A 21,121-nucleotide genomic window follows, 5' to 3' on the forward strand; every position below is an offset into this window, starting at 1 on the left:
ACCAGAGTCGCCCACGCGGGACCGTAAGCGACGCGACCGGGTGACAGGCAGCCTCAGAATACGTCTCCCGCTTCCTTTATTTGGTTCACAAGCCCCGCACACCCATCCAGGTCCGGCAGGAGGGTCAGGAGTACTCGCACAGGTGGCCGCATCCGGCGGGGCAGTGGGAGCTGCCCTCCAGCCACTTCATGATGTGCTGCAGGTGTCCGCCGTGACTGCAGCCCTGGCACCACACGAACAGACCCTTGACCACGTGGTGGCAGACGGCGCACATGCTGGCGCAGTGGTGGCACCTGTCGCAGACCCAGCCCCGGCTGCTCATGGGCCGCTTGCAGTGACTGCAGTTGACGTGCAGGGTGGTGGAGGCCTGGTTGAGGCAGCTGATGGCACGGCTGGTGCTGAGCTTGACCACCTGGTTGGACACATTCCAGAGGCAGAAACGCTGCAGCAGGTCGATGTAGGACGTGTACCAGTGCTCCTGGTGGTGCAGGGAGGGGAGGAAGGAGGTAAGAGACCAGGGTTTCGGGCACACTGAGGAGCTTCCCCCAAGTGTGCTGGGCACAGACAGAGGGGCGGGTGCAGGCGGGGCGTGCAGGGGTAGTCCTGGGGGTGGCAGCTGCTCCAGGGAGACCCCCCCAGACCCTGTCACCCACCTGGGTCTGCTCGTCGATGTCTTTGCGCACGCGTTCACCCAGCACAATGAGCACGGACACGGCCATCTGCACGTCGCCCTGCTCCGCATAGAAGCGCAGCATGTCACACACCAGGGCACTGAAGAAGTCAGGCGGCAGGCGGCTGTCGTACAGTGCGTGTGAGACGGAGATGAGTGAGAAGGAAGAGTCCACAGGCACCAGGGAGGCTGCATCTGCCTCGTTGCCACTCACATGGGGCGAGTCGGCCTTGTCTTGCAGGTGCTCAGGCCCGGGTGGGGTGTCCACAATCTCGTGGCGCAGTGGGAAGGCTTCCTGGGGCAGCACATACTCGGGCTCCTCAGCTGCAATGCAGGGGGGGGCGGTAGGCAGGGTATGAGCCTCTGGCCCCGCCTCCTGGCCCCACCCCTCCCCAAGCCCCCACTTACAGTGAGCGTGTTCCGGGTCTAGCAGGTACAGCTCGTCATCCTCACCTTCCACATCGCCCAGCAGGTAATCGGCAGGCACGTCGCTGCCCTCGGTCTCCTCGTTATCTGCCCGAGGGAGGGAGAGCATTGCAGGACCAGCTCACTCTGGGAGGCCCCAGTCTCACTCCCATGAATGCCCTGCGTCTGCTCCCAGCCTACCTTCGTTGGTGATAAGTGTGGCTGAGGAGTCCAGCAGCACTGTGTCACTCCGTGCATCACCCTTGCTGCGGTCCAGCCGAGTCTCACTGCCCAGCCCTGGGGCCATATCCTTTAGATTGAAACTGGAGGCAGGGAAAGCCGATGGATAGGTGGGCCCCAACAATCCCACCCTCTGGGGAAAGCCACCCCCAGATGTCTACCTGTTCATAAGTGGCAGGCCACAGGAGCTGCCCTTGCCCACACTGTGGTTGAGGTTGGTGGTGGACACCAGGCCAGGACTACAGTAGATGATCCGTAGCATGGTCCATGTCTGCGCCACCTAGGGGTGGGCACTGTTCACTCACGGGGGTCCTGGGTCCCTGGCGCCCCGTGCAGGCCCCCCTCTGCCTGGATGGAACCACAAACCCTCAGCTTTCAGCTGCCCCAGGGACCCAACGTCCTGGCCCGCCCCAGGTGGGAAATCGATGCCCATGGGAAGACAAAAACCCCAGCCTCAAACTTGCAGAGGCACAGAAAGAAAAGTGGAAATGAGCCTGGGGTCCCCAGGAGGTGATAAGTGAGGCAGTGTGGGCCTTCTGCGTAGGGCTGGACACCTTGGGAAGTCTAAAAGCAAGGATAAGCCAGAAGAGGGGGCTCCAGCCCCACAGCACCCCAGACCTGCATCCCAGGAATGGCACTGGCATCTGGCCCACTTGGGGCTCTGGACACCCTTAGTTACTGGGGCAAGAGCCAGTGGTGACCTCAAGCAGAACTGAGCACTGAACTCAGGGCAGGGTCTGGGCACAGCAGTCAGAGGAACTCTCTGACCCTACACCGAGGTCATGGCCCTCAACCCAGCCCTATGTACCTGGTTGCGGCCAAGCTCCCGAGCCACTTTCGCATTGTGGTCACAGAGCTCGGCCAGTGGCCGGCCAGCCAGGGCATAACGCTCAGCCGTGTCCACGAACCAGCTCATGCTACTGCTGCCAGGCTCCATCTCAAAGACACTGAGGGCACTGGAGGCGAGGCCTGAGAAGGGCTCGGCAGGGTCCAACTTGCGCTTGAAGAAAATTGGGTGGCGCCGATCCCCAGTGTAGGGCTTGCGCCCCGACTCAGTGGCCACGAGGCTCTCCTTGGCTGCGAAGGCCAGATCCCCAAAGAGACCATAGCAGAGGCCCTCAGGGTTGGCGCGCTCAACAGGCTGGCTGGCATCACGGAATAGGTGCTGGCATAGGGTGCTGTCCTTGGAGCCGGAGAGCAGGAAGGAGGGATCGTGCGGGTGGCGCCAGGCAATGCCTGTTGTGACATCGCGGTGCTCCTCAAACATGGCAGCTGGCACAAAAGGCCGGCGCACGTCCCACACGTAGATGTTGTGGTCCACCATCATGGAGCACGTAGCTAGGTGGTGGCGGCACTCAGGCCGCCACTTGACTCTGGCCACGGATGCAATGGTTTGCACGCAGTGCACCTCCTTAGCGCGGTGTGTGGTCATGTCCCAGACCTTTACCATCTTGTCACGCCCACCTGTGGCCAACCAGCCCCTGTGGAAGGCCCGTGAGGTCCTCAGTGACCTCTTTTGGGGTGGGAGGGCTCCCCACTCTGTCTCACAGGTCTTGAGGCAGTGAGAGAGCCCTTCCATAAGCCCCACCCATCTTGCCCCATTGCCCCGGCCCCCACCCCACCCCACACCTGTCCTCGGGGTGCCAGTCGCAGCAGAAGACAGGCCCATTGTGGGCCGTGAACATTCTCTCACAGCGGTCGGGCCGCCGAATGTCCCAGAGCTGCACGTTGCCGTTCTCAAAGGTGGAGGCGAATGTGAAGTAGTCCCGGATGCTGAACTGGACGTCACGCACACTCTCAGACTGGCCTGTGGGCAGGACGTCAGTGGAGGGAGAGTTGGGGGTGGGTGGGTGGGTAGCCTACAGGGACTCCAGCAGGGAGAGCAACCAAGGGGTATCCCTTGGAGTGAATGTGGACTGGTGTCACATGCCTGCCCATGGCGCAGGCCAGGAGGCCTAGAGGGTGGAGTAGATACTGCCAAGGCCTGCCCAGGGTGGACAAGGGTGAGGAGAGGCCTGGCAGAGCAGACACAATAGCCTGGGCTGGTGAGAGGGACACAGGCATTGGGTGGTTTTGACACAGGCTCCTGGACCTCGATTTTCCCTGGATTCTGCAACTGACATCAGTCCTTGGGCGAAGCTGTGGTCGGCTTCAGGACCAGGTATCAGAGCATTGAATGAACAGGGGCCTCAGTGGGCTGAATACAATCCTTTGGGGGCCTGAGGCCCACGGAGGCATGGATGGGATGCCCCAGGATCTGCCCAGTCCCTACACCTTGAGCTGGAGCCGCCAAGTCAGCCCCAGAGCACTGGACACCTTGAGGGTACACGTCCACCCCTGTGGACCACCACACCAAGAGCCTCTGAGTGCAGTGTCCAGCTTTTCCCCAGCACAGGTAGCTCAAGGTCTGTCTTAAGAGGCCCTCAGATTCTCTCTGGGCTCTGCCCTGTGCTTCACTTGGTCTCAGCGAGGTGAAAAGGGAGAGCTGGCTCAAGGGGGGTTGTCAGGGAGCTGGGCCTGCTGGGAAGAGAACTGCGGGGGGACCAGGCAGTGCACCACTCCCCACTGCTTCCCTGGGCTGAGGACCCTGGAGGTAGACTTTGTGCAATGAGGTGGCCTGGAGCTCTGAGGCAAGGAAAGAGGAGACAGCAAAACAAACCCTCTGCTCAGCTGCCCAGGTGGGCTGTGGATCTGCTCAGGCCCTGCTCTCCCTGATCTCACACTCAGCCTTGACTCCTGCTGACTCCATAAGTGCATCAGAGCTGTGACCACACTCCAGGTACCCCTCACACTTCCACTAGGCCTACCCCTGCCCTGCCCCTCTCCTGCTCACCTCCACCCACTCTTCCAGTGCGAGCTCGGCTGGCTCCTCCTCCAGGAAGCCCTCTGAGAGTACACCTGAGGGCCTTTGATGCACACAACATTTCTCAACCTGCCTAGACAGGCCAGCCACCTGCAGAGATGCACACCTGCCCGACCCGCCTCCAAGGGCCTCACCCGAGAAGGTGCTGACAGAGTCCTTCCTGCGAAGGTCGAAACACTTCATGAAGCCATCCTGGGAGCCACTGAGCAGCACGTGGGCCTCAGTGGGGTGGAAGCAGACTTTGTTCACCGTGCGTTTGTGCTCCGTAAACAGCTGGTCCTGCTTGTTGCGGGATGGCCGGCCCAGGTTCCAGGTGACCACGACTCCATTAGTCGCCGCCGTGGCAAGCAGGTTCTCGTCCATCTGGTGCCAAACAACATCTGCACAGCTCAGGTTGAGCGAGGGCTTGCGGCCCACACGAAGGTTCAGCTTCTCCACAAACTGCTCCTCCTCAATGGCATAGATCTTGAAGATGCTGCGGCCTGCCACGACCACCTGGGCCGCGTCACGGCACACACTGATGGCATTGGCTGGTGCATCCAGGTGGCAGTGCATGGTGCGGCCCGTCAGCGTGCTGCCACCCAGGGCTGTAGTCACGCGAGACATCTTCTCCATGGGTGCACGGGTGGTGGGGATAGGTCAATGAAGTTGGCAGGGCTGGTCAGCCTGGGGGTAGGGACCTGGCAGTTCAGAGCCTTTACCCTGGGTGGTTCCTCCAAAACTGCTTAGTCCAGGGCAGTCCACCATTAGTCAGTCTGACAGGCAAATTCCATCACCCTGGCTGAGCAGTCAGAAGGCGCCATAGCTGCCCTGAGGCCAGTGAGTCCCATGTCTGACTTCTGGGGAAGACCCCACCTGGTCAGTCCCAGGCCAGGCCACCTCTCCAACCCCCCAACTGCCAGATTAGGATAGTCACTGGACGTTCGGTCAGTCAATCCCGCCCGGGGAAGCCAGGTGGTTCCCACCGTCCGCAAAGTCGGCCTCTGGAAGGCGGGCAGAAGGATAGAGGAGCCCGGAGAACACAGGCTATAAAGGCGCGAGGGACACAGAGGGACTTCAAGGACCGAGCTGTTTAAGGAGCCTGGGGGGGTCTGGCGAGACCGGAGGCAGGAGAGGCTGGCGGCGCGGAGGTTGCGGGCGAGCGGAGGCAGCGGGAACAGAGCTAGCCGAACGGAGAAGTCTCTCCTTCCGAGAGCACCCGAACCATTTCCTAAAATTGCCGGGCCGGGGAGGAACCGCCGCGCCGGAAGCAGCCCGTCTCTTTCCTGCCCCCCCGCCGGACGTGGTCCTTTTCTTGCCAGCCCCTCGCCGGAGGCGGGTGCCCACACTACAAACGTTCCGGATCCGGGAGCTACGCTGGTGGAGGCGGAGGGGTTGACCGGGACTAGGGGTAGAGGGGTTCCCCCGGTTCCGCCTCGAGTGGTGGTGGGTTTTTTTTTAATCACTTTTTTTTTTTTTTTTTTTTGCGGTACGGGGGCCTCTCACTGTTGTGGCCTCTCCCTTTGCGGAGCACAGGCTCCGGACGCGCAGGCAGCGGCCATGGCTCACGGGCCCAGCCGCTCCGTGGCATGTGGGATCTTCCCGGACCGGGGCACGAACCTGTGTCCACTGCATCGGCAGGCGGACTCTCAACCACTGCGCCACCAGGGAAGCCCCTATTGCAGTATTTTAATGCTAATGCTCATCTCTGCCCCAAGGTCCATCAGCAAGTCCAGGCATCCCTAAACTAGTCCTGAATCCCTCCATCGTCTCCGCCTCCTTTCTCGCCCTCCCCGGGACCCCAAGAGCAGCCTTCTAACGGCTCTCCCTGGGTTCCTCGTTTCCCCTGATCTGAACCCCGCACAGCAGTCAGGTACCACTCTTTGGCCTTAGGTCCCCCATAAGTCCCCACCGCGCTGTGAGTAAATCCCAAACTCCCGGCCTCTTCCTCTCTCCGCGCACCTCCAGCCACGGCGGCTTCTAGCCCTTCTTCCAGCTGGGCAAGCTCTTCCCTGCCTCGTGGCCATCGCACGTTTTCGCCCGCTGTCCTCTCCAGAAGGGATCTCCTTCTCCTTCAGAGTTCAGCTTACATGTCACGTTCTTGGAGGCCTTCCCTGGCCACCCCATTTAACGTGACCTCTCCACTGTCACCTCCACAGCGCTTGTCACAACCCATTCCTTTGTATACTGGTTGTCATCTGTTGCACACGAGTATGAACTCAACCAGGCAGAGATCACATCTGTCTCTGTCTCCAAGAGCTCGAGTGCCTGACCCGACCTGTTCACACAAGCGGCTCGGCTCAATCAGTGACTCTGTGAGCCTGCCTTTCTCTCCTGGGTATGAGCCCTGGTCTGTCCGTGCTGCACTGTGTGATCTTTTAGGACAGCGGTCCCCAACCTTTTTGGTACCAGGGACCAGTTTCGTGGAAGCCAATTTTTCCACGGACGTGGGACGGGGGTGGCTGGGGAGGTTCAGGCGGTAATGTGAGCGATGGTTCAGGTGGTAATGCAATCGATGGGGAGCGGCAGATGAAGCTTCGCTTGCTCGCCGGCCGCTCACCTTCTGCTGTGCAGTCGGGGGTGGGGGGGTGTTGTGGACCCGTTTTAGGATATCCCTGACCCATTCCTATCCTTAGTTACCCTGTGCCTGAAACAGGCCTCATTTTTGCCCTTCTGGAAGGATAGGCTAGATCCTAGATATTTTGGAGGGAATGTTATGTGTAATAATTTTAGAGTCTCTCCCCCTCTGAAGCAGTGAGAGGTTAGGGACCTTCTGTTGGTCGCTGCTGGGTTTCCAGTCTGGCACAGTGTTACCAGCCTCTGCACGTTTGTTGAAAGAACCAGTAAGTCTGATGAGTTGAGAGGTGCACAAAAATTCAGACTTGGGCCACTCAGGACAGTTACACCTTCCCCCCACCATGGCATCATGACCTAAAACCAAATCAGACATGTGTTTTTACAACTTTTTTAATATATATTTTTATAAACAGGTCACGTGATAAAATAGCACAAGAAACACTTACCAAATATAAGGTTATATCTTCCGCATATACAGGAGAATGAGGTCGTATGTACAATAAGAAAATGATTTTAGGGGTTGGTTGGTTTTGTTTTCCTCTCTCCCCCTAATTTTTCCTCCTACAGTCGTTGGAAATATCACAGCTTCAGTTGCATTAATACTTTGGACAAATGGACAGCTGCCCCTCCCCACTAGGGAGCTGTGGGGAGGAGGGGCTGAAGAAACTGGCTCCTGACCACCTCAGCCCTGGAGCCTCTGGCCAGCGCTCCAGGGGCAGGGAAATCTTTGGGCTGTTGAACTGTTTCTCTTCAACAGCATCTCTCGCTCGCTCTTTCTCTCTCTCTCTCTCTCTCTCACTCTCTGGCTCTCTGGAAACTGGTTACTCTCTTCCAACCGGATGGGGGGGTGGGGGGAGTGTCCCAAGATTGGATGTGGGTGCTGTATATCCTGGGGCTCAAGGTTGGGATGGAAAGGGGTCCCAGCCCCCTCCTCAGTAATTGCCAAGATGTGCCAGCACCCCCGGGACCTCCCAATATCTTGGGATTGGACAGAACACGGTGAACCCATGTGGGCAAGTAGAAGTTTGGGAAGCTGGGGAGGGGTGTGAGGCTAGAAAGGAGCCCTCCCTCCTTTGGGTGTTGAGGGTGAGCTGGCCACTGGAAGATCGGAGCCGCTGGCTGGGGCCCCCTTTCCCAGCTTCCACCTGACGGATACCTGCCCTGGGTGAAGTGTGATGCTGAGGGGCCTGGGCCCAGCTGGCTACAGGGGCTGCGGGGCAGGGTCCAGCCAGGACTGCTCCCAAGGCCTGCAGGCCCAGATGGTCGCTCCAGCTTCAGGTCTCTCAAGGTAGCTCTACCACCCCTGGGTTGAGGTGGACTGGAGCCAGCTGGGCTAATGTTGATTATGCCAGGGTCACTGTCAGCCCAGCGGTCCCTCTCCTAATCCAGTTCTGCCCTAGCCTGGCCAGGGCCCAAGGACCTTAGGCCTGTGTATGGGGGTGGGACGAGCACGGCCTGTCTCACACAGCGGCAAAGAAGAGGGGAGGTCGCTGGGGTCAGGCTGGTATGAGGTGGGGGAAGGGCGGGTGGGACTTGGGCTCCTGGGCGGGCCATGGCTTTGGCGGCGGCCTGTTTCCCCTCGCACCCCTCGGAGGGCTCCAGGCGCGGTGCAGTGGAAAATGCGGGAAGCCCTAGGGTCTCTTCCGGGCCCCCGTGTCCTGAGGGGACCCAGCTCCCCTCAATCCCCCTGGGCCCTGCCAGGGGTGGGGGGGACAGCGGGGAGACAGAGAGGAGTGTGGCGGGGAAGGCGGTAGGGGCGGCCGTCTGACGAGCTCAAAGCGCCCGCAGGACCGAGCCCCAGCCCCCCGCACCCAGCGGGCGGGCAAAGGATGGCTGCGGCTGTGGCGTGGTGGAGGGCGGGCGTGCAGTTGCGGGTGCGAGGGGCATGCACAAATTCCCCGAGCGTGCGTGCGTGCGCGGGGCTGGCCCGCCCACCGCCCTCCCTGCTCGAGGCGGGGCCGGGAGGAGAGCGAGGGGCCGAGAGGCGGGGAGGCCCTGCGCTACTCGACGACGAGGCAGCGGGGCAGGTGCTGCGAAAAGTACTTGAAGAGCTCGGGGGTAGCCCCAGGGCAGTTGGTCAGCTCCAGCTCCTCCAGCTCCTGCAGCTGCACCAGGCCCGACAGCCCGGTGGCGGTCAGCAGCGGGCAGCCTGCGTCGGGCGGGAGGCGGGGCGGCGGCTGAGTGGGCGCGGCCCGAGGGCTCCGGAGGGCGGGGCTGGGGGGAGGGAGCTCGGGGGCCGGGCAGGAGCAGGCCGGGCTAAACTTTGCCCGGCGTCTCCGCCTTCTGACTGGGACTTGGGACGCAGCGAGTCAGCACCAGGTATGGGTCTGCACAGGGGACCCGGCAGGGCTGGCGGAGTCGGACTAATGGGGGTGGGTGGTCACTGCCCAGGAGGACGGCGTGGGGGGGGGGTCTCACCTGCCAGAGACAAGAGACGCAAACTCCTCATGGCCAGGAGGTGCTTCAGCCCGAAGTCCTGCACCTGGGCGGGAAGGCGGGGCGAGTTAACTATTTCCGTTCGCGCCCCGAGGGAGCCCCACTCCTGGGGTCAGGCCATAGGGGGCAGGGGGTGGGTTCAAAACGGGGGTTCTCAGTTCCCCACGGAGTCGGTGAGGCCCTGGGGACTCTTTGCGCTTCGCTTACGTCGGCCGCTTGGGTGTGGAGGGATCCCAGACTTCATTACAGGATCTGAGCGGGCCGGGTGCAGGCCAGCGGCTTGTCTGGGTGGAGGCTTTCCCCGTGCCCCCCACCTCCCCTGCCTACTCCCCAATCTCTGGAGGCATGGAGGGCTGATACCTGGCAGCACCATCGCAGGTAGAGGCTGCGAAGGGACGACATGGTGGACAAATAGCTGAGGCCAGTGTCCGTAATGCGTACACACCTGTGGTCGCAACAGAAGGAGGCTGCCCACCTTCAAAACACCCGACCCCTTCCTCCTTTTCCCGAAGTGTCCCGGTCGTGAACTCCCCTCCTGCCCCAACATGCCCCGCCCTTTCCATAGCCCCGCCCCACCAGGCTCCGCCCCCACCTGACCCCTCGGTGGTATTCCCTACTGGCGGGACATAGCTCAGCCCTGCTCTCGTGTTATAGCCCACACTAGGCAGGCCTCTTATGAGGGCCCCGCCCCCCCTTGCTGCAGCCCTACTCTAGCTATAGGCCTGTCCACTAGTCCACTAGGCTCCCTGCTTAGAGGTCCGGCAGGCCTCGCCCAGCCCTGTCCTCCAAGGCCCCGGGGTGGGGGACGCGCACACCTGTCCAGCACGAGCTCCTCCAGGCGGTGCAGGTCGCAGGCCACGTACTCGAGCGCCATGTCGGTGATGCGTGGGCACCACGAGAGGTCGAGGCTGCGTAGCTTGCGCAGGTTCTCGGCCACAAGCTCGACACCATCGTCGGTGACCTTGGAGCAGCCAGAGAGGCTGAGTGCGGTGAGGTTGGGCAGGCTGTGCACCACGTTGACCACGCCGTGGTTGGTGATCTCCCAGCAGGAGAGCAGGCGCAGCGTGTGCGTGCTGTGGCCCTGGCGTGCCGTGAAGTAGGCCAGTGCTGTGTCCGTCACGTGGTAGGCCTGCAAGCTCAGCTCAGCCAGGTTGGGCAGCAGCTGAGAGATAGCCGCGATGGCGTCGTCGGCCACGTTGATGCAGTCGCTCACACTCAGCGAGGTGATGCGCGCGCTCAGGCTGGACCACAGCCCAGCTTCGGTGAAGTCGTTGCAGCCTGACAGCTCGAGGCGCACCACACCCTGCATCTGCTCCAGCATCACCTGAGGGCGGGCAGGCGCGGGGTCAGGGGGCCCCCGACCACCCCCTCGCCAGGGTGCAACCCTACCACGTTTTCCCCAGACACGCCCCTTCCCCCAGGGCGTGGTGAGGATGGTAGGAGACAGAGCAGAAGGAGCCCACCGAGGGGCAGGAAGCTGTGTTTTTAAGCGTGTATATGGTGTAAACATGCATCAAGCTGTATTCTGACAAGTGCACTTTACAGTGTGTTCGTTACACTTGAACAACATATAAAAGAGGAGGCAGGGCACAGGGGGCCTGGGAGTCCAGGGCCTGGCCAGAGCAGGTGCTCAGAGCCATAGGTGTTAATGATGTGATGTTAAGAGTCCAGGTCCCGGAGAAGGGGCTGCCTCCACAGCTGCTCCTCTGACCTTTGCCCGTTTCTCCCACCTCCTCCAGCATCCTCCCTACCCAATGTGAGCTTCTTGGGCATGCATGGCCTCGCATTTAATTGACTGCTTTGCTGTTGCTGTCTTGAAATTCTTAGTCATCTTTGAACAAGGAACCCGAATTTTCATTTTGGTCCCCCAAATTATGTAGCCAGTCCTGCTCCCCCCACCCCAGAGCTACACTCCTCCTCAGGACACCGACCCCACCCTCGGCTGCTTTGCTGCTTGTGTGCCCAAGCTTCTTCCTACTCCCCCCACATGTGCTGAGTGGCTGCTGCCTGGCCCTGCCCCCCATCCCTGCCCTTCTGGGCCAGTGGTGGTGCGCACCTCCAGGCCGGCATCAGTGATGGTGGAGCGCTTGAGGCTCATGGCCTTGACACCCTTCTTGGAGAGGGCATAGTTGTCGATGAACTCACAGATGTCCAGGTCGGAGACACCGACCAGGCAGAAACCCTCAAAGCCACGTGCTGCGAAGCCCTGCAGGTTCACGAACTCCTTCTCACCTCCAGGCAGAACTGTGTAGAGCTCCTTGGCATGCAGCACAGGCGTGAGGCCTGCCCAGAACTTGGGCTGGTAGAGCACACGCCTCCAGGCCTTGCACACCTGGGCCAGCACGCACCTCTCGCAAGCTGAGAAGTACCAGAAGAGGCCATTGAGGATCTTCTCGTCTGTGGCCAGTGGCGGCCGCTCTACTGGGGGCCCGGGCACTGGGGCTAAGGCTGGTCCACCAAGGGGGAGCCCTGCCTGGGGGCACAGGCCCCCGGCCAGAGCAGCCCGGGGCGGTGGGGCAGCCAGGCTGGGTGGTGGGAGGGTGGGCGGGGGTGGCTGGCAGGGGCGGTTCTTGGCAGCCGGCGTGCCCTTGGTGATGCTGGCTGTGCCCAGGCCGTTCGGCTGGCCTGGCAGCTTCACCAGGCCATTGCGAGGCAAGCATGGAGGCTTGGGGTCGCCGTCGACGCCCGGGCTCGACATCTTCCTCGCTCGGTCTGCAGACAGTGTCCAGGAGAGAGGGTAGTGAGTCTGCTGCCAGGGCAGAACTGAACTCCTTTCCATCCATGGGCGTCCCCTCCCATGCCATTCCCAGAACCACCCAACAGAAAGGATCTGAGTGTAAGTCCCTCCCTCCCTGACTGAGCAGTTACAGGAAGGCAGGGCTGGTCATGACCACGACACTCCTTGAGCACCTACTGTATGCACTGAGCTCAACCTCCACCCACTCACAGAGCTTTTCGGTACCTAGGCACTATGGCTCCCATTTTACAGATGACAGAACAGAGATGGAGGGACATTCGCCCATGACTGCTCCCTTTACCTTTGCTGCTCACCATCAATGTCTGCCAGGCCTGCCTCTGCTGGACAGGGGCTGGGGAACTGAGGGTTTGGGGCATTCTCTGGCCACTCCTCTATGGGGTGCCAGCGTAGCTGTCTGGAGTGGTTTGAGTAAGCCATCTGAGACTCACATACCAGCCTCTGAGAATCTCAGTGGCTACAGGAGGTTCTGTGGCTCAGAATCTACTGAGAGAAAGGGCAGGTGTCTTCCCAGGGTGCTTACCGTGATGCCAGCACAGTGAGCCCTGCACACATACTGTTTCTTTAATCCTGCACTCAACCCACTGAGGACGATGACTGTACCCACTGTACAGATGAGGAAATCATGGCTGAGGCAGCATGAGTTGCTTGCCTGAGGTCATAGTAAGTGGTGGAGCCAAGACATGGACACTGAGCTGGCTGTGGAAGGCTATGTGTAGGGAGCTTCCCACAGGGTGGGGGCTGAGACCAACCCCCAGCTCCCCTCCTCAGGCCTCCAAGGCTGTGAATGGGTGGCAGAGGGCACTGGGCACAGACAACCTGGAGAGAAGGGGCAGCAGGACCCCCACAGCGCTACCATCTGTCCCACATTCTAGATCTCCTGCCCATCCCCACCTCAGACATTCAGCGAGGAGGCAGCATACCCAGTGGTTCACCCCACTCTGGCTATGTGGCTTTGGGGAGCCACTTCCTTCCCCAAACCTCACTTTCCTCACTTCAAAGCCTGGGAAGTGACGATACTGCCCCACGGGACAGCATGTGACAAGGACTACGTGCAGTGCATGGCTCATAGTGAGCTTGCTGGCCAAAGGGTGAGCGGACAGGAGACCCCAGGAGGGAGGGGAGCCAGTGGTCCTGCCCTGCTCTTCCCAGTACCACACCCTCCACTGGCGTCCAAGCCCTGGACAGGACAACACTTGCCAGTATTCCACACCTGGGGAGGGGGTGCATCCTGGGCTGGGTCCAAGGGTCTTACTGTAACATGTGGCCCTCATGGCTGCCAACCAGCTTTGGGTCCAAAGGCCTTCCTGCCCTGGTAGCCATGAACTTTCAGGCTGGCAGTCCACCCCAGGGCCTCCCTCCCCCGAGGAGGCTCCCACACCTTGGCTGCCCCTTCACTACAGCTCATGACCGGGTAGTAGCAGCCTCACACTGGCTGATACACGACATCCCTGACAACATTTGCTGAATGCCCACTGGGATAATTGTGTATTTCAACCTTACAGCAGCCTGGGTGGGGGGCACAGGGGAAAGCACTACTGTTACCACCGTTTTCAGATTAGGAACCGGAGGTTCCCAGGAGGTACAGTTGGCCCACAGTGGCAGGAGTGGTCTGACATGAGGGCTGCCCGATATCGCTTAATGCCAGTACATAGGAGGGGACCATCCTGGGACAGCAGTGCCTCATGGGGGACAGGATGAAGCCCACAATTGCCCCTGCCCCACTACTGGGGCCAGTGGAGAGGCTATCCTGGCAACTCCCTCCTGCGGTTTGTGCTGGGTACAGAGGGGTAGCCCCAGCCTGAATACCTTCTGTGTCCCCAGAGCAGGGCACGCCGGCTTTCTGCAGAGCAGGCGCGGCCGGCCAGACGCCCGGAGGCAGCACCATGGACAGCGCCCCTCCAGCCGCCTCGCGCGGGCTAGGAGGCCACGCCAGTCCCGGCCCGCTCCACCACGGACAGCGGCGGGGTGGGGTAGGGAGGGGTACGGCCCGGCAAACCTAGTTCAGCTGGAGCTGGGAGGGGCCCTGGAGGCTTGGGGTGTGGGGCGGGGGGAGGAGACGCCCGCTCGGCTAAGATCCGGAGGAGGAGGCGGCGGAGGCGGCACCAGGGGAGAAATAACTCAAGAGCAGTGCCGATTTAGGTTGAAAATTCTCCCAGCCATGGGTGTGCACGTGGAGCGCCTGAGTTGGGGGGATCACGTGTATGCCCCGGGCATCTGCGGGGCTCCCTTCCCGTCCCCCACAGGAGCTCACATTTGCATACACCCACAGTCCCATCCCCACCCTCCAGACCTCAGGGTGGAACTGGCCCATGGAAAAGAGTACACAGGAGGGAGGGGCCATGCCAAAGATGGCCCGCAGCAGCCTGTGAGGCGTGTCCAAGGCCTGACTGCCCCTCATCCCACACCCCATCCCCGGCCAGAAGGCACTGGTCAGCCTGTTGGTCAGCACCACCCCCCCATATATGCCCTGGGTTGGAGCTGCCTTCCCACAGAGGCGGCCCTGCTGCTCCCCAGCCTTGTCCACGGTCTTCCTGTGCTCCAGCTGCTCCTCATCCTTAAGCCTCTCACCCAGCCTGAGCCCTGGCTCTTTAGCTCAAAACTAGAAACAGCCACACATTAGCCCAGGGGTCAGGGCTTTGGGAGAATGCTCACTGTTCACTTTGGAAATGGGTCTGCCTGCCAGTTAGGCAAGAGGTCCCTGGGGGGCTGGGATGAGGGCCCCTCTGCCTGGCCCTGACCCTGGCCCCACCCCCCCAGCCAGATGGGTTGCAGAGCCTCCCACCTTCTTGGTACCTGCCCCCGCTGCCCCCAGTGGGGCTAGGAGGACCTGCTTGGATTTTCCTGCCAGGATGGGGCAGGGGCAGCTGCCAGTCCGCTGGGGACTACTTCCCCTTTAGGGATAAGCACGAGAAGCTAACGCCAGGAAAAGAGGCTTTTAAAATAAGATGGTAAGGCTTGCACTATTCTTAGCCTCAGCCCCTGGTGTGTTGTGTCTCTGTGTGGAGTGGAGTTCTGGGGGAGGCCTCCTCCTGGGATAGGCTGCAGGGGCTCGAGGGTCCTGGGTTCACCCCAGAAGGAGGGAGGTGATGGTCACTACTTTAGTTGTCTTGTCCTCATCAGCCTGAGCCAGAGCTGGATCAGGGTGCCACTTGGGAGAGCTAACCATGCCTCTGTGTTTCCCCAGCAGACTCATGTGAAGCATGGGGGGGTCCCAGGGGCTCGCGGGAGGACTCCAGACCTTGGTGGCTTCCAGGCTAAGGGTCTGCAGATTGCCATGCTGGGGCTTCATAAGGAGCTGCCTCTCCTGCAAGTCAGGTCACTGGGCCCCGAGACTCAGCAAGTCCACCTCACAGCCTCACTTCTAGCCCCTTTTCGTCCTGACCCTACAGTTCAGCCAGACCCTCTGTCCTGCATTCCTCCTCCCCTCCCCTCTCTGCCTGGGCACATGCTGGTCCCCCTGCTTGCTCAGTAGGCCTCCCTGCTCCGTAACCCTGCCAGCTCCTTCTCTTCCATCCTTCAGTGTGAGCACTGCCCCTGCCCCTCCCTGGGGGACCCCCAGCACCGGGGAAGCATAACCAGAGTCTCCGCCATCACGTGCATTATCATCACCGTCTACCTGTCTGCCTCTCCTTGGCTGGGGACTCCTTGAGGACAGACAGCGTGACTACTGAGTGGCCTCTGAGTGCTTGCTGAATGAAAAGAATGGCAGTCCATTTATCAGGGTCATGCAGAAAGGGGTGCAGCTGACAGAGGCCCAGGAGGCGGGATGGAAGGCAGTTAGTGGAGAAGCTGTAGCTCAGCTTGTCAGTCCTGGTGACAGAGGCCAGTGTCCATAGGGGAGGGAGGGGTTGGTGCCAGAGTCCCTGAGAAGGCTCCCAAGACCCTGGGGCTTGGGGTGGGCCTTGCCGTTATTCTGACCTTTGGGAAGAGGACGGCTCATGTTTCCTTTTTGACTGAGTTCCCCCCCCCCCGAGAGCTGCAGAGTTAAGGAAGCTGGATGCCTGTTCCCCATAATCTGGCCAGACCTGGGGGGCAGGGGACAGGAAGCACCAGAAGGGAGGGAAGCCTGGTCCTGCTCTGCTCTTCCCAGCACCACGTGCCCCCCCTTCCACCCAATGCTGGTCTGAGCCCATCAAACACTGCCTGACCACAAGTGGGGAGAGAGAGGCTCGGACAGTGAATTTTCAGAAGTTGTACAAAGCTGGGATTTGACCCCAAGACTCAGGCCAGGCATGGTGGTCCAGAGGGCAGCCCCGGGCCCCCACCAGCCTGCTGCTGCCTCCTTTCTCTGCTCTGTTCTGCTTCAGTCCCTGTGCCCTTCCAGCCTGGGTCCCTCCGCTGGGGTCTCTCCCAGCGTGCCCCTGTCATGCCCCTGTGCTCCTTCCAGAGGCTGCAAGCTGATGTCAACCACTGGCACACTCTTCTTTTAGATTGCTCATGCCCAGGAAACCCCCCACTCCTCATGGCCCTAAGCTCAGAGGTCTCTTCCTCCATCCCTGATACCCCCACGTAATGCAGTGTGCCCTGGATGCTGGGGGGCCCGGCCCCAGTAGAACCTGCACTGACCAGTTCTCCCTGCTAGCTGAAGACCATGGAGCTGGGCAGGGCATTGGTAGCCAGAAAAACTCACATCAGGTCGATCTGCAGTGCTGGCCCCAGGGGCTGGGGTGACAACTAGGATAGTTTGGGATTGGGGACACAGCGCAGGCTGACAAATTCCATGACAAGCCCTGTGACTCAGGCACATTCACATCCCTGCCACTTTGCACACGTCCTAGCAGCAGCGCTCCCCTCCCGCCCCCAGCTCGGAGATGCTTCTGGGGTGCGGGCTGCCCCACCCGTGCACTGGGGGCTCTGGGAAGGGAGCACGTGGGCCTCAGGAGAGACCTGAGTCGGTGCTCAGCAGACCAAGTCCTGAGGCCAAACTCAGGGCAGCTCAGCCATGTGGGGCCGGGTGCCTCGGGGGTGGGTGTTGGGCTTCAGTCCTCATCTTGGCCTCTCTGCTCTGAAGGACCTGAGCCCCACAGGGCCTAGGCCTGGGGCATCTAGTGCCTCAAACACTGCCAAGGGAAGGAATGTGGCCTGAGCCCACTCTCTGCAGCTGGTCTGGCTAAGGCCCCTCCCGGGCCACTGGTAAGGAAGGTTCTGGGCCACCCACTTACCCCATAGTGCTTCCTTTGCTGCCACCGTCGCTCTTCCCCTGAGCCAGCCCTCTGAGACGCAGCAGCAAGCTCCCACGTGTGACAAGATGGGGGCTGTGGAGAGCTGACAGCGCCAGCCAAGGAACCCCTTCCCCGACCTCCAGGTGAGGTGTCTCCCTGGCTGAGAAGGCCTGCCTGAGGCCCAGCTGTCTTGAGTGTCCCAGGTGCCCTGACCTCGGGGCCACTTGTTTCCTTTTGAGCAGTGGGAAACAGGACTCATGCAAGTGCCCTGGAAGCGGGTGTGAGCTGCAGGGTGGCATCTGTCCCATGAACCTCCCCAGCGTTAGAGGTGCCCATAGGCCTCCCAAGGCGAGGGGTGGTAGAGGTGGGGGAGCCAGGCCAGGCTGTGGACGCGGCAGGCACTGGGCCAGATGAATCCTGGGGTCCCTGAGGGCTGAACAGCCCTCCCTGCTCTGCCAGTGTTTATGACTGGGGCTTGAATTTCCCTCCTCCCCAGATAGCACTCGGTCCAGCCCTATGGCCACCTCCTGCCAAGCCAGTGGGTCTCCATCAGGCCTCTGCCCTGGTCTGTGGGACCCCAAACCTCTCAAGGTCCTGAGCTAGCTCAGGCCTTCTGCTCCAAGGCTGCTGTCCAGTATCTCTCAAAGGAGCCTGCTGGAAGAAAGGGCCCCATGCCCCACGTGGCCCCGGGGAGGCCTGAGCTGACCCTGGTCAGTGGGCCCTCGGAGGCGGCAGGTGAAGCAGCATGTAGCGTCTGCCCTCTCCGTGGAGGGAAGGCTTCCTGTGCAGAGGCTGGGAGGGGCTGGAGGAGTGGCCACTGGGCTCCAACAACCAGGCCTTCTCTCCTTCTGGGGTCATGGGTGGGGACTCTCCCCACCCACTCAAACTCCCAGAAGGACAAGACCCTCCCCCAGCAGTCTCAGGGTGCCCAGTTCTCCTTCTGGGGCCCTTCAGCCTTGGACATCGCCCAACCCCTCCTCCAGAGCCAGGCACGTGGCCAGCCCCCTCCCTTCGCCTCGTCTTCCCACTGTGGCAGCTCCAAACAGGGCCAGGTTCAGGTGTCCAGAGGCAGATCAGCCACCGGGCCACACGTTCACAAGCTCCTCCTGGAGTGTAATTGTATATAACACCTGTCTCACAGGGGCAGGGGCTAATGGTGCTGGGGTGGGGAGCCCAGAGTGCAGTGGGGTCCGGGACCTCACCCAGCCAACCCAACTGGGGTCCTGCAATTCGGCTTCCACAGGGGCACAGCACCGTGGCACCGACCCCCAGCCTTGGTCCAGTTGCCATGGGGATCGAGCCTCGACCAGGCCAGCCACTGGGGTGAAGGGCTGCGGGAAGGCCTGGCAGGGCTGGAGGCCCAGCTGCAGCAGCCAGGGAAGGGGCTGCGGTTACGTAAGCCCTCCGGGGGTGGCGGCGACGCTGTCCCAAGCCCCCTCCCCGCGTCGTCCTCATTGTGGCCTCCGCGGTGTTGTGGCCTGGCCCCCTACCCGCCCTGTAAGCCTGGCCCGGCACACACACCTTACCTGGGCCCGGGCTCCTGGCTCATGCCACGCTGTCCACCGGGCGTCCTCCCGTCATGGGGAGCCCGGCATGGGCACCGGCGAAGCGGGGAGGCGGCCGAGGTGCTGGTCTGGCAGGCAGGGCCCGGCCGCGCCCCGCGCCCGGCCTGGCCGGGCCCCCTCTGCCGCGCCTCGAAGAAGAGCTCCCGGGTGGGAGAGGATCGGCCGCCCCGAGCCTCCCACCAGGGAGGCTGAGGCTGTGCCCAGATAAATAAGGCCGCTTTGCAGGGAGCCGGGCGGGCGCCTCCTCCCTCCCCTCGCCCTCCTCCTCCCCGCCCTCCTCCTCTGCCCTCCTCCCCGCGCTCCTCCCCGGCCGCCGGCGGCGCCGCGCCCGCCCCCCGCCCGGCCTTACGCGCCGCTCCCTCGCGCGCCCCCGTTGCCGGTAGCCAATCCGGGTTGGCGAGCCCGGGCGGGGGCGCTGAGGATGCTGAGCCCCGCCGCGCCCTACCGCGCGCAGAGCGCGCTCCCGCGGCGGCGTGCACGGGCACGCGCCAGCCCGGACCTCACCCCCGCTTCCCCTCGCCGCGGGCGCCCGCACAATAACAAACCCTGGCGCACGGCGGGTCGGGGAGGGGAGAGGAGGGCAGGGGAGGGCGGGAGAGGGAGGAAGGCGAAGGAAGGGCCGGGCGCGCAAAGGGAGAGCCGGGTGGAGCGAGCCCTGCCTTTTGCGGAGCTGTGGGGACCCCAAATCCTGCGGGGCGGAGAGGTCTCGAGCTTTTGGGCGCCGGCCGTCCGACCCTCCCCCTCCTGGCCCCTCTTGCGGAGCCGGTGGCCAGGCCCCCTGAGCGGCCCTCGCATCTCCCGCGCACCTGCGGGGTGCCAGGCCCAGGAACCTCCCTCAGTGAGGAGCGCAGTTGCACACCCGCAGAGCCGAGAAACAAGAGACCAGTAGATCATTTCAGAGAGTGACGAGTGCGGTGAACGTTCAAGAGGGTCACGTGATGGTGACCGCGCGAGGTTGGTGGTGGGAGTGGGGCTCCTGAAAACAAGACGCTTAAACTGAGTGCCCCAAGGGTGAGAGGGCAGACGAAGTTGTTCAGGAAGGGATGTGCAAAGGTCCTGAGGCCTAAGGAGCCAGGCAAGTTCCCTCTGGAATGGGTTGCAGGCCTCGGTGGTGGCAGCTCTATAGGGCAGGCTGGGTGGGGGGCAGTGGGGTCTGGCGGGAGGGTGTGGAGGGCTCTGTCTGGGCCACTGGGGATGCCAGGCCTCCCAGCAGGCTCAGGGCAGAGGACAGCGGCTAATATCGCCCATCCTGGGACCTCCTGGGAGTGGAGAAGGCAGAAGGACCAGGTGCAGGGAGAGCAAAGCTGGGTTTTCACACCAGGGAAAGAGCCTCAGGGCAGAGAGGCAGCACCCCCGCCCCCCAGAGCCTTAACAGAAAATGAAACCAGCTGTTGTTTGCAACATTTTGACAGGAAGCTGGACCCAGTGGGGCTGGTGTGAGGTGAGGGCAGTGGAGGGGGAGCAGCCTGGCCTGTCCCTGGCTGGTTTGGGGGGTGCCACTCTGGCTGTGTGTGGGACACCGGTGGGGGTGAAGGCAGCTCTTCTGTGTGGCAGGGACTTAAGAGTCACCATCCTGCTGACACTGATCAAAGGGGGAGGCTTGGTGGGACAGGCAGGGGGTGCGTGAAGACTTCGGGGTGACCGGGAGAGTGTTGTCTGACCCATCGGGTAACGTCCAGTGTGTGCTCAGCCTCCACCCCATGAGAGCATGCGTGGGTCGGCATGGACCCCGATGTGGACAGCGCCCTGACTGGTAGGCAGGACTTCACTTTGCACTTTGAGGGGCTCTTGCCCCTCAGCAGTGCCAGGGCCCCAGGCAGAGAGCAAGTTATGCCCTCAAAGGGGCCTGAGAGGCCACCTGCCTTGGGAGAATCTGAGCGAAGAGCTCTTGCTCAGAGGAACATGCGTACTCTGTGGGGGCCTCCTGAACACCTGTGCCCTGCTCACCTCTGCCCCCACCTGTTCTCCCAGGTGCAGGGGGGTCACTTTACAGTGCAGATGCGGTCCCCATGCTCCCAGGGCTCCCTCTGCTCTTTGCTGAAGCCTGCAAAGCCCTGAGCCTCTGGCACTGCCAGCCCACAGCCTTGCCCTGTACCTGGCCTCTTGCTCTTGGAGTCTCAGCTACACTGGCCTCCCTCTAGGGCCAGGAGGGCACCATGTCCCTCACCTAGATCATCCCCTCACCTGGAGCACCCCTCATCTGGAGCATCCCCTCACCTGGAGCATCCCCTCACTTGGAGTACCTTCACCCCTCAACTGGAGCACCCCTTGTCTTGATGCCTAGGCATGGAGGAGTCTCCCCAGTCCAGGCAGCAAGGGCTTTCCAGCTCTGGAGCATGAGGGGGTGAGGATCTGAGACCTTGGAAGGCTATGAGAGAGGGAGCCACTGTCACATCAGGGAGTGGGGCTTCTCACCATGGAGGTCACCCTCATGGCTCTGGAGGCCTGGGGCAGTGGCTCTAAAAC

General features: G+C 62.0%; 2 protein-coding genes across 3 annotated transcripts; both read right to left on the bottom strand.

Moving 5' to 3' along the window:
• Positions 1-69: 69 nt before the first annotated feature.
• Positions 70-5,443, bottom strand: WDR24 (WD repeat domain 24). The gene is made up of 8 exons (XM_060031399.2): positions 4,313-5,443; positions 2,945-3,122; positions 2,124-2,796; positions 1,477-1,595; positions 1,277-1,398; positions 1,079-1,183; positions 654-994; positions 70-478 (listed from the first exon to the last, which is right to left on the bottom strand). The coding sequence occupies exons 1-8, from the start codon at positions 4,791-4,793 to the stop codon at positions 125-127; spliced, it is 2,373 nt and encodes a 790-aa protein (XP_059887382.1). The 5' UTR covers positions 4,794-5,443; the 3' UTR covers positions 70-124.
• Positions 5,444-7,087: 1,644 nt separating this feature from the next.
• FBXL16 (F-box and leucine rich repeat protein 16) lies at positions 7,088-18,897 on the bottom strand. 2 transcript variants are annotated; one of them, XM_060031405.1, is made up of 6 exons: positions 18,617-18,897; positions 11,227-11,882; positions 9,986-10,494; positions 9,531-9,615; positions 9,153-9,216; positions 7,088-8,883 (listed from the first exon to the last, which is right to left on the bottom strand). In XM_060031405.1, exons 2-6 carry the CDS (start codon positions 11,866-11,868, stop codon positions 8,735-8,737), a joined length of 1,449 nt encoding a protein of 482 aa, XP_059887388.1. In that variant the 5' UTR covers positions 11,869-11,882; positions 18,617-18,897; the 3' UTR covers positions 7,088-8,734. The 2 variants fall into 2 exon arrangements, with proteins under 2 accessions (XP_059887388.1, XP_059887390.1); XM_060031407.1 differs by having other exon boundaries at positions 18,612-18,897.
• Positions 18,898-21,121: the final 2,224 nt, after the last annotated feature.

This window comes from Delphinus delphis, chromosome 15 (assembly GCF_949987515.2).
Source record: "Delphinus delphis chromosome 15, mDelDel1.2, whole genome shotgun sequence".
NCBI classification, from domain to species: Eukaryota; Metazoa; Chordata; class Mammalia; order Artiodactyla; family Delphinidae; genus Delphinus; species Delphinus delphis.

What these genes read in the sequence shown, in the direction of transcription:
- FBXL16 (XM_060031405.1), bottom strand. Translation starts at nt 11,868, where the DNA reads ATGTCGAGCCCGGGCGTCGACGGCGACCCCAAGCCTCCATGCTTGCCT. An exon ending in GAGGAGCTCGTGCTGGACAG is followed by an intron (nt 9,616 to 9,985) that starts GTGTGCGCGTCC and finishes TTGCGACCACAG; the next exon opens with GTGTGTACGCATTACGGACA. An exon ending in GCGTCTCTTGTCTCTGGCAG is followed by an intron (nt 8,884 to 9,152) that starts GTGAGACCCCCC and finishes CGCCCGACGCAG; the next exon opens with GCTGCCCGCTGCTGACCGCC.
- WDR24 (XM_060031399.2), bottom strand. Translation starts at nt 4,793, where the DNA reads ATGGAGAAGATGTCTCGCGTGACTACAGCCCTGGGTGGCAGCACGCTG. An exon ending in CTCTGTCAGCACCTTCTCGG is followed by an intron (nt 3,123 to 4,312) that starts GTGAGGCCCTTG and finishes TCCTGCCCACAG; the next exon opens with GCCAGTCTGAGAGTGTGCGT. An exon ending in AGACCCGGAACACGCTCACT is followed by an intron (nt 995 to 1,078) that starts GTAAGTGGGGGC and finishes CCTGCATTGCAG; the next exon opens with CTGAGGAGCCCGAGTATGTG.